General features: G+C 40.3%; 1 protein-coding gene across 1 annotated transcript in view; it reads right to left on the bottom strand.

Moving 5' to 3' along the window:
• Positions 1-8,557: 8,557 nt before the first annotated feature.
• The window catches only part of LOC107733867 (glutamate receptor ionotropic, NMDA 2A-like), a 41,640-nt gene continuing 38,930 nt past the window's right edge, over positions 8,558-11,267 (bottom strand). The window contains exon 10 of the mRNA XM_016545696.1: positions 8,558-10,363. Coding sequence (XP_016401182.1) covers positions 8,570-10,363 — 1,794 coding nt within the window. The 3' untranslated portion in view covers positions 8,558-8,569. The remainder of the gene's footprint in view (positions 10,364-11,267) is intronic.

Below are 11,267 nucleotides of genomic sequence, written 5' to 3'. Positions count from 1 at the left end.
AAGCAGTGAAATTGCGCAAAGAACTTCTTATGCGGTGACGTACGGAGCTTGTCCATGATCTCCTCATCGGTCATCTTGCCCTTTTTGGGTCTCTGTCGATCGGTGGCCTTCGATGCGACCTCGCTGTCTGGAGACGTCACTGGAGCAGGGATGGGGTCGATGACCGATGGTCGAGTATATACCTGAAATAACCAGGGTTATTATGGTTGACTGAAACCAAAACTATAAAAATGCATTTTCGTTACTTGAAATCCTTTGGACTTTTTTTTTTTTTTTTTTTAGTTTGGTTGACAAAATTGTATGGATAATAGCATATAATTATAAATAATAAAAATGATAAGATAATAGCTAATAACAATATAAAAATATATAAACATAATTAACACTATATTTAATATATTTAATACATGTTGTATATGTTATATTTAATTTTTATAACATTAAATAATAATATCAAAAATATTATGAATAAATACTATATAGATTCCCCCATGTATATGTAAGGGATAATACAGCCAGCCAGTTGTTATCGCAGAATAAAGCCTGACAGGCTTATCAGCTCGTGTTGGGCTGTTGTATAAGACTGAAGGGCTTTATTTTGCGATAATAACCAGCTGGATGTACATTATCCCACTTATTACATGGTTGCTTGCCACAAAAGTAAATAATTAGACATGAAACATTGATCAGCGACAGCGGAGTGATACATTAAGCATATCATTACTAATGGACAAGATGACTCGTAGTACCCGGATGAGCCTGTGTTATTATCGGGAAATAATTACAAGTATTCCAGAGAGCCATGTAATAAATATAGATATATTTAAAGAACATGGGGGAATCTATATAGTTTTTAATCATTATATTATATTTATTCAGATGACTGTGGAAAAGTACATAAAAACAATGCCAGCAAGAATGCAAGCTGTTATCAAGGCCAAAGTTATTTTGTTTTTTGCTTAATAAACGACAATAAAGTTTTTGACAGATTCCTAAAGTATTTATATTTTCTCTTTATTATGTCACGTGGTCTAATAAATTTGTTAAAAGGATAGTTCACCCAAAAATGAAAATTCTGTCATTCATTATTCTGTCATTAATTGTTGCATGAAGTTGTTATTTTTGTTTTCTTTGCGCACAAAATGTATTCTCGTAGCTTTGTAAAATTACGGTTGACCCCCTGATGTCACATGGACAGTTTTACCGATGTCCTTGCTACGTTTCTGGGTTTGGGAACATTGCAGTTGTGTTGCTGTCTATGGGAGGGTCAGAGAGCTCTCAGATCTCATAAAAAATATCTTAATTTGTGGTCCGATGATGAACAAAGGTCTTTGGGGTTTGGAACGACACGAGGGTGAGTAATGACAGAATTTTCATTTTTGGGTGAACCATCCCTTTTAGCACATACACAGTGCTTAAATTTATTAGACTATATTTATTGACTGTAATTGGGCATCTGAATAAAAAAAGGGATTTACTATTTTTCTGCCTTTCTTGTACAACAGTAAATTCAAAAATTCATGGATAACAACATGCATTAGAAACACTGCTGTGACTAAAGAGTTTACACATACTGGTGGATTAACCATTACAGAAACATAAAAAAGTGATTTTGCTAATCACCAATGTGCCAAGTTTGTGCCAAGTTTAGGCACAAACTTTACATTGGGTGGTGGTGGTCTAATAAATTTGTTAAGCACTGCTCACATATTCATACTGATAACTATACTGCAATCCTGCATATTTAACCAAAAACATGGATTGTCTCAATAGATGGAATGCAAAACTAAGAAAAACAGAAGAATCCCTCTTTCTTTTTTCAACGCTGTCCGTGACAGAGCATCTCCATTCCGCACACACAATGCCTCATTTCTGCTTAGTGGTCGACCGATATATCGGCCGATATTTGGCATTTTTCAAATATCGGCATTGGCCGATAAGTTTTTCTGTTTGGCCGATGCGTTCGAGGCGGGACTTTTATTTTGATGGCGCAACAGACTTTTATTTTGATGGCGCTGAGAGCGACAGCGCTCACATTTGCCTTGTCCAAATACACACACTTTCGGTCTTTGCACTTGACTACTTCTATGACGTATTTCCTGTATTTGGTCCAAGTGTTCAAGTGAGCATGAAGACCACAAGTGTGTGTACAACTTTTCATTACCTGATGGGACACACTTATAGTGTTGTAAAAACGCAAGTGTTTACAGAGTTTTATTTTTATTTTCAATACTTTGCATTTTAAAATCAACTTCTAAATGTCTGTTCAGTACCCAACAAACAGGGGACGTCCCCCGGACGTTGCGAATCTCCGTTTAGGTCCACAGTATGTCCGCTTTGTAACGTTTGTGGGCGGACGTTCGGAGGACGTCGACTGTCCCAGGTCTTAAAAACGCCAGAGCGCAGTGCCCTTAAAGCACACTAAACCCACACTATCTTGAATTCCGCTCCGGAGCGCTATTCGAGGCTTAGTGTATCCCATCATGCATCATGTTTTGGAATAAATCGTAAGATTTTTGAAGAGATCTTGCAAGAGGTTACGGAAACTTTCCCAATGTAAGTTAAATATTAATATAATAATTAGATAGGCTATTATTACATATAATTTGGTAGGAAAACAGTGTTGCACGTTTTACTGGTGCAAAGATGCGTAGTGGTGATATTTATTTTGTACAACATTTGCAACTGCTTTTCATCACTTAATTAAAAGCAGCTGCAACTTAAACTGTCATCTGTTATAGGCACGACTGAACAGATATTTAGAAGTTGATTTAAAATGCAAAGTTTTTAAAATTAAAATAAAGCTATGCAAACACTTGCATTTTTACAACACTATAAGTGTGTCCCATATGGTAATGAAAAGTTCTACACACACTTGTGGTCTTCATCCTCACTTGAACTCTTGGGCCAAATACGTCATATAAATAGTCAAGTGGTCAAGTGTAAAGACCGAAAGTGTGGGTATTTGGACAAGGGGTTAGTCGAATCCAGCTGTGAGGTCGTGTGAAGTGTGCAAGTGACCTGCATGATCGCGTGTTCTCTGCGTGACGGTCGATCCGTGAATTGAATGCTGACAGGAGGAGAGTTCAGCTTCACTGGAGACGCGCGATCGTAAACTTGTGATTTCAAATTATGCTGCGTGAATTGAATGCTTTAAACTTTAAACTCATGATTTCAAATTATGCTGCGCTTTATGCATTTGCCCACTGTCATATTCATGTCATTTTCACTGTGTGCTGTATGTAAAATGAGTGTTACCTTGGCTTTATTTGAAAAAATGTGATTCCCAATGCACACAAACTTCCCAGAACACTGAGTGCCCTGTTGGTTACAGTGTTTACTTCCTTTTTAATTATATTTTTATTAAATATTTATTTATTTGTGAAAAATTATTTGTCATCTAAAGTATAAGTATGTTTATTTTACATATTTATTTTTTAATCCATTTTCAAATGATTTCAAATTTCTTGAATATTAATTAAAATAAATAAAATGATATCGGATTTATATCGGCCATCGGCTACCCTGCTTTCCAAGATATCGGCTGTCAAAAAACACATATCGGTGGACTACTATTTCTGCTGATAGCAAAGCTGCTTTTTTGACTCGTGTAATATTGCTGGGTCACGGCCCCTGTTTCACACATGTTCCGGCTGAAGACTCGAGGCCTGAGCACCATTACAGCATGTACCAATCATCACTTGAAATTACCAGAGCTGTCAGTCAGCTCCCAACCCCCCGCTTCATGAACTTTCGAGGTGTCTGCAACATTCCCCTGGAGCACGGGCTTCGGAAACATACCGCAACAGATACAGTGATCATATAAAGTGGCAGAAAGAGCCTTTATTAGAAAAATGAAACTTTGACTTATATACATGTTTTTACATCTTGTAACCCAGCACGCGTCCTGCAACCACATCGTATTGACATTTCACAAGTCACATAGCAGACCTGTTCCTTTAATATGATCTACATACACATAAAAAAAAGCAGAGAACGAAAAAAAATCCCAAACACAATACTTTATGTTACAAATGAAATGTACTTTAGAAAGAACAGGAGATATGTTCAAACCGCCCCACTGAATTAGTACTTTCTCATGCAAGTTGCCAATAGCAGAAATGATTTCATTTATGCGAGTTTGTGTCAGCTTTATGTAAGCGATTACTTTCAACTTACATTAAAAAGTTCTTAAGACATTTCAGTACGCACACAAGTGATAATGCTTCATTATAAAAGAACATTTAGGCAGCAGGTCACATGGTTTCAGTGATAAATAGGTTATAGTCACATGACAATCCCCGCCCGCCCTAGTATAAAACACTGTTCTAAAATAATTTCTACTTTTAACCACAGAAAATATGAATGCAAAGCTCACAAGAGTGCTTAAGTAAACAGGAAACACAAGTGATTCTTTTCAAACAAATGTTTCTTTCCATTGTGAGTCCACTACGATCAAAATCGTCATTTTTTACAGGGAAGGCAGCGTTCTTTTATCCTTTATTAAGTGCAAGTGTTCCAAGCAGCTCTGTGCTCAAACTCAAACAACCAAACAAAGAATTCAAAAAGTAAATTTTTGCTTCCTTTAGGGTCGATACTCACTAAACGGTCTGTCCTGTATTTTGATTCCCTTTTAAAACAATCGAGCATTTAAAATATCCGTCACTGGAAATGCATTACAAAAATCAAGAGCGGCGTTTGGTTTTAAAACTCAAGGTGATTGAATAATCCTCATATTTTAGTCATGCGATGATAAAAAATGGCATTGCTAAAAGAGCCGCATGACTGACAGTTTCTGTGTTGTTTTCAAGCTGCCATTTTTGCCGCTGCAAACGTCTTCCTGAGGGTTATAAAGCGGCCTGAGAATGAAAGGGAGCGAGCTGCAGTCGATGCATGAGGACTCTCGCTCCTGTCTTTAGCCACCTGCCCCTTCTCACCGAGCTTTGTGTGGCTCTGGCAGATGTAATTTGAGCTGAGGTGATTTCTCCTTGAAACTACCTCGATGGGAACACAGCCAATGATGCAGTGACAGTACAACAGCTTGCCTGGCAGCCGAAAGGGCCTGTTGTTCTTACTACACTGCACTTGGCAAAATATCAGTTTGGGAAAGAATGGATTTCAAATGATGGATGCAGAATTGACTCGGAAGGAGATCTGTTGTCATGATAAGTAACGTCTCACATCCCTGCTTCCATTCTTCGCTTTTGATATTCTGCCCTGCGCGGTCATAAAACTCGCCTCAAAGGGAAAGAAAATTGGTTCTGTATGCATCTTTTAGCCTAATGGGTTTTTATAAAAGACAACCGCGTGGCGATGGAGGCATCTCTGTTATCTGAAAAGACTTTTAAAGTGTAAATATTCAGCATACGGACTGAGCGCCATTAGCCGCCGCTCCAAAAACTCCCTCTCTTCATGATCCACAGATAAATGTACACAAACACACGTCTCTGCTGAAAGAAGTAGAGCGTAACAAACGTGACGGAAGAAACAGATTAACCCTTAACTGGCATTTAAGGTGTAATTGAGAAAGTACTAATTTTTTAAGTAAAAGTCGCTTACTGACTTTTAGAAACTGAACTACGGTACTTTGCCTAGTCTAGCTCGTCTTATGGAAATAATCGGCATCTGAGCTATGTTAAATTCACATTCGTGTACTATTCTATGAGAGGTAAATAAAACCAAAAATATAATATAACAGATTTTTAATAAACTACGGATGGCTTTTGCCTAGCCAAAAACTGCTACATAAAATAACCCCACACAGTTCCCGAACTGAATCCAGTTGCAATCAATACCCGACCTGCGCTGTTCCACCCGACCGCCTCCGATAACCCTCCACAAATACAGAACGATGAAGTAAAAAGTACATTTTGGTTTTCAAGGTGTTTCTGTCTAAAAATCCCAGAAGTTTGGCGGCCTAAACGACACGCTATAGTGGCCACAGAGCTTTGGTTCATGAGCAGGATGGATACGTACCCTGCAGTCTCACGACGGCCCATGTCTGTGAACCAAAGAGGCCAGTTCTCCTCACATCGATCTGTAGGCATGCTTGATCCAAGCTTACCTTCAAGTGGATTGACAGTATTTACTTAGAAAAAATCTGCCACAATATCTGTAGTCCCAACCCCGGCCCCGAAATGTTCAAGCTTAAAAAACTGCAGGGCTACAATCCCTGATAACGACTGCATGGAGACTTTGAAATCTCGTAAGGTGACATTTCGATGCAGACCTTGTGAGTGATGTCATTTTCTCATACGTACGCTACAGAAAACGAGTGCTACTGTACAGACCTGTGAAACCCACACAAAAAATATTGTTTACTCTGTATCTTTGTAACTTTCATGAATTATTTGAGTATGAATTTACAAGCAATTTACAAGTGTCATATATTCAAAATAGTTGCGAAGTCTTTGAGGAATTAAAAAAGCTCTATTCTTACAGCAAACCATAGATAATAGAGAAAATCAAGAAGACGTCAAATCTTTGGAGGGATAGCGGACCCGAAAAGGACTTTTTTTCTCTCTCTCTCTTTACAGGTTAAGTCTGGCTATAGGTGACAGGTAAGATACAGAAAGAGCAATGTTTTCACCTGCCAATCGAGGAAGAGCAAGGATATTCACCTCGCCTCACAAAGGATACGAAATCAATGCAGATGTGGCTCTGTGATTAATACTAGAGGCTAATACCTTGCTTATTTCTCCAAAACAGCAGCTCTGCAATATGAATGATCATTTCTTTCCATATATATATATATATATATATATATATATATATGCTATATTTGCACCCTGTTACAAATAATTTGTGATCATAACATCATAACAAAAACATAGAAAGAGTTACAATTGAGTTGCATGCCATTATTATAATTCATGTTCATGTAATCAAAATACATTTTCCTTAAAGACTGGGGTTATTACAAGGGTGAAAAAATAACTGAAAAACAAGTTGTAAAGAGTAAAAACTATGTATGGAATATATGATTACAAGACCTTGATATTTTACATGTGCATATGCACATTAGCTTCTTAAAGCAGCACTTCATATAATGAATATGTTCATGATTATGACAGTGATGACATATTCAAGATAAGTGTACAGTGAATTATGTCACATTATTGGGGAAGTTCAAAGAAACCAAGTCTGATACGAGAGCGGAAGCTGCTAGAGCAGTCGTACAACACGTTCATGTCGATACACATCCTGTTTTCCAACAAACGTTGGAGTCGTAAACATAAAGCTCATTTCAAAGATGGCTGAAAGATCCTCTCTCTAAACACAACTGCAATGGAAGTCCTCAGACAACCATAGCGGAGTGGAGGAAAACATGCCCAAATGCAATGTGAATGTGCCTTTAGGTGGTGTAGAGAAAACATTACACAAAATGACACAGAACCATCCTGAGGTATTTGATCTAATACACGATTTGGCTATGTGTTCTGATTCACATTGCATGGAGTTCATTGAGTGTGTCTGTACAGTATAAAGTTTAGTAACAGGTCTGCAGAACAAAGGTCTTGCGTGGTAGTCCTCAATGCGAATAGCGTGTTGATCGTGTTACGGACTGCGACAGAAAACCAATGCTCTAGTTCAGACTTCAAGCTTCACACACGGCCCTCATTACACTTACTGAGTGGATCGCAACAGCGAAGCAAGGCTCCGCCAAACTACAGTAAACAACAGTCTTCGAGAGATGATGCTCTGATTCGGTTTCACAGTGTACAGTGACGGGATGGAAGTATCGAACGAAATAAATGCGAGACAAACTTCCATCGCAAACACTTCCCCACAATCTAGAAATGGAGGATCAACACCATATTCCCAGTCAAACAACCTACATACAGGTCAAGTTTTCATTGCACAGATGACCACCTCAGCTTTCGAACGAAATCACCTTAATATAAATATATCTTCAACCGAAATAAGACAAGAAAAGAAACACACATGCAAAAGAAATCTATTCCTGACAGTAATATAGAAGTTCTGTTTATAAAGCAGAGGTGGGCAGTTAACTAATGATTATTGTGTTACCAAATAAGATAGAGAAGAGTCTAAATTCTAAATAGGGATTAGAATGCCAAAAATCCCAAGTCTATAGTAATAAAAGCAAAAATGCAATTGCTGAGTGCCATGGATGAAATACCCTTGCTTGCCTTAAGATCAGGAACTATTTCAGCCACAGTCCATCAGATACATATGCGCTCTTGTCACATGCAACGTGGGGCCAAATATCTGAAACCCCACCCTAGGATCTGCTTTAGCCCACCGCACCTTCAGGTCGGACTTGAAGCGGCACATCTGTCCTAGCACTTAGCGTTTCGAGTACACACAAGCGCTAGGCCAAATGTTGGGGATAATGAACAACTTCCATGCTGGATCACATTTTATTGGCTTACACTTGACTAACTCTCTTTCTGCAAATATTGTACCTGCCTAGAAGGCATCTTAAAATGCTGAAAACATCTGTGGAAAGCTCTCGTATAAGAGGAGCGATATCTCGGGTACTTTGTAGATGTAGGTGACTGTGGCATTCTAAGTGAGTAAAATAGTTCAACTACACAAAAAAGCATTAAACATCTGACTCGAGACTAGGTATTTTCTTATACACTCGTCTATTGCTAAACTGCGAAGAGTTGAGAACCCGGGGAGCTGAGTATGCACTAGTCTTGTTGGCTACATAAGGCATTACATGCTCTGAAATGCACATGTCATTGGGTATTCGACCATCCCTGGAACAGTATGAAGTGGCGGACTTCACGGAGGACCTCAGATTGTTCTCGTTCCTAGCTTTGATGGGAGCCAATTGTTTGTAAATATCTGAGGAGCTCCTGCCGTGGACCAGGCGAGTGTCATCCCGTATAGATTGCATGAAGGGGTTGTCCGAGGGGTGATCGGGGTAAAGTGACTTACTACGCTTGCTTTCCTCCAGGTTTCGGTTAAAGAGCATGGACCTGTTGCCGAATAGTTTGTCAGCCTTGATGTTAAACATGTTTGCATAAGGGCTGTCCTCCAGGAAGCGGTCCTTCTCCTTTAGGCTGACGCTCCGCGCCGGCCGGTTCAGGTCAATTTCTTTGGGCTTCTCAAGCATGATATTGTCAAAGGAGTGCTGACGGCTGAGCCTCAGTCTGTTCCTTCTCTGCACGTGTGGCCCATCCGTCTGAGGCCAGTAGTGGCTAAACATGTCATCGTGGTGCATGCTAGGGCTGATCATGGCCTCATGCAGCATCTGGTCCTCACTGATGTCATACAGGTTGCCCATGTGGAGGCACGCCTCGCACCGGTTATACGGCGAGCGTAGGCCGGCGTACGGCCCCGTGCTGTAGTTGGTCACCTTCGAAAGACAGCTCCGGCAATGAGTCTGTTTGAGCCTGTCGTTGCTTTCGTGAGGACTGAGGTTCTTCTCTTTCACGTTGTAGTGTTTGTTGTAGACGTTGTCCGGCAGAAGGTCCGAGTCGCCTTGATGGAGGGGGCTGCTGTTGAGATGGATGATGGGCTGGTCGCATTTCCTGTAATTGTCGTTGTGGTCTGAGTAAATTTCGCCGAAATCCAAATCGTCAGTTGTTAGGCCTCTGCCTTCCCTGTAGTGCTGTGTCTCTGAGTGCAGACTCAGCTCCCGGTCAGAGTCTATGGTGTATATTTTCTCCCGGCCCACTCCGCCCTGCTTATTTTTTAAGTAGGACAGCTCTACTTCGCTGCAATCCCTAGGGTATTTTGACGTCATCGATCTTTTTTTTAAGTTATCCTTGGGCTTCAGGTGCTTGTTATTGTCTGGATCCTTGTAGGAGGTGGCCCTGCTTGAGCAGTCGGAGATATCCGAGTGTGCCGTGTCCTCTGGCAGGTACCTCTGACTCTTCATGGACAAACGGGGGTCTAGGGTATCAGGCCCCTGAGTTTGACGCAAAGTATCCACAGATTTCTTCCACAGAGCTCGGGGTTTTGCATTGGTCTGGGCTGTGTCTGCGCTCACCGCCACCTCTACGGTATTAGGGTTTGATTCATTGAGGGTGAGGGGATGCTGACCTTGGAAGATGTAGTTGTTCAGATGGTCCTTGTGTCGGTTGGCCAGATACGCCTGCAAGTCGCTGGAGTCTCCGTAGATGTCCTTTTGGGCATAGCTACGGTTGTCAGTGTAGATGAAGTTCCCTTTCTCTGCCATCATGTCCATGATCATGGGGCTCGCCGAATGCATGAACTCACTGCCACGTTTAGGAGAGTTGATCCTGGAGCCACTGAGGTTGGTCATATTAGTCATCTGCTTGGCGGACTTGATAAGCTTGAGCATGTTGGACTGTGGACTGAAGTCCAAATCAGATGACTTTTTCTTCATGTCGATGTGAACGCCATGAATGCAACTCCATATACCCTATGGAAAAAAAGAGTGAATCAAGCTCAATATTCATACATTAACCATGATGTTTGTGACTTGAAAATGTACCCATCAGTGTGATCAAAGAGCACTTATGAAGTTTTTAATTAGGCCATAGATAAAGCCTGTGACACAGATGCCGTCAAATGTAAAAACGAATTGCCAAGGGGTTTATTTTGAAAGGCATATTTCCTTTAAATATGATCCCCTCCTCTTACTATCTCTGTGAATCTCTTTTTACCAGTAAACACTTATATCAGTTATGCTTGAGTTCTCCAACACCAGCATTTTATTACCTTAAAGATGCTAATCAGAGGCACCATATTCTCACACTTACAGCACGTACACAAACCCATCGGGGATCAAAACTAAACAAAGACATACTGAGCTTTTGGCTGTGCTAGAGATCATGCTGTCAAAACAGACTGCTGCGCTGTCATTTTAAGCTCCCTGGCCATGGAACGAGTGGTCGAAAATCAAATTTCTGACAAACTTTTTCTTTCAAACACTGCCCATGTCAGGGTAAAGTCTGAGCTCAAACGCTAACTGGATTACCACTGACACTCTCAGAAGTCAGGTTGAGTGATATTGGCTGTCCCTACTATCAAGACTGAGGACATCTTTTATGGCATGAAATTAAAATCAATAACTGTGAGGGCGATCCAATTCAGCAAACACCAAAACCAGGGGTCTTCAACAGTGGGTTCACAATCTCTAGGTGGTCTACTGTGGGCCAGCCAAGTATTACTTGATCTCAAAATAATTTGTCCCTCATTTGTCCCTAATTTGTTTATGCCTTTCATAATACTGTATATGCATATATGACCCTGGACCACAAAACCAGTCTTAAGTCGCTGGGGTATATTTGTAGCAATAGCCAAAAATACATTGGGTCAAAATT

This window comes from Sinocyclocheilus rhinocerous, unplaced genomic scaffold (assembly GCF_001515625.1).
Source record: "Sinocyclocheilus rhinocerous isolate Xijiao unplaced genomic scaffold, SAMN03320098_v1.1 scaffold189, whole genome shotgun sequence".
Classification (NCBI taxonomy): Eukaryota; Metazoa; Chordata; class Actinopteri; order Cypriniformes; family Cyprinidae; genus Sinocyclocheilus; species Sinocyclocheilus rhinocerous.
The sequence above is the reverse complement of the archived record's forward strand: the minus strand, read 5'-3'. Positions and strand labels throughout refer to the sequence as shown.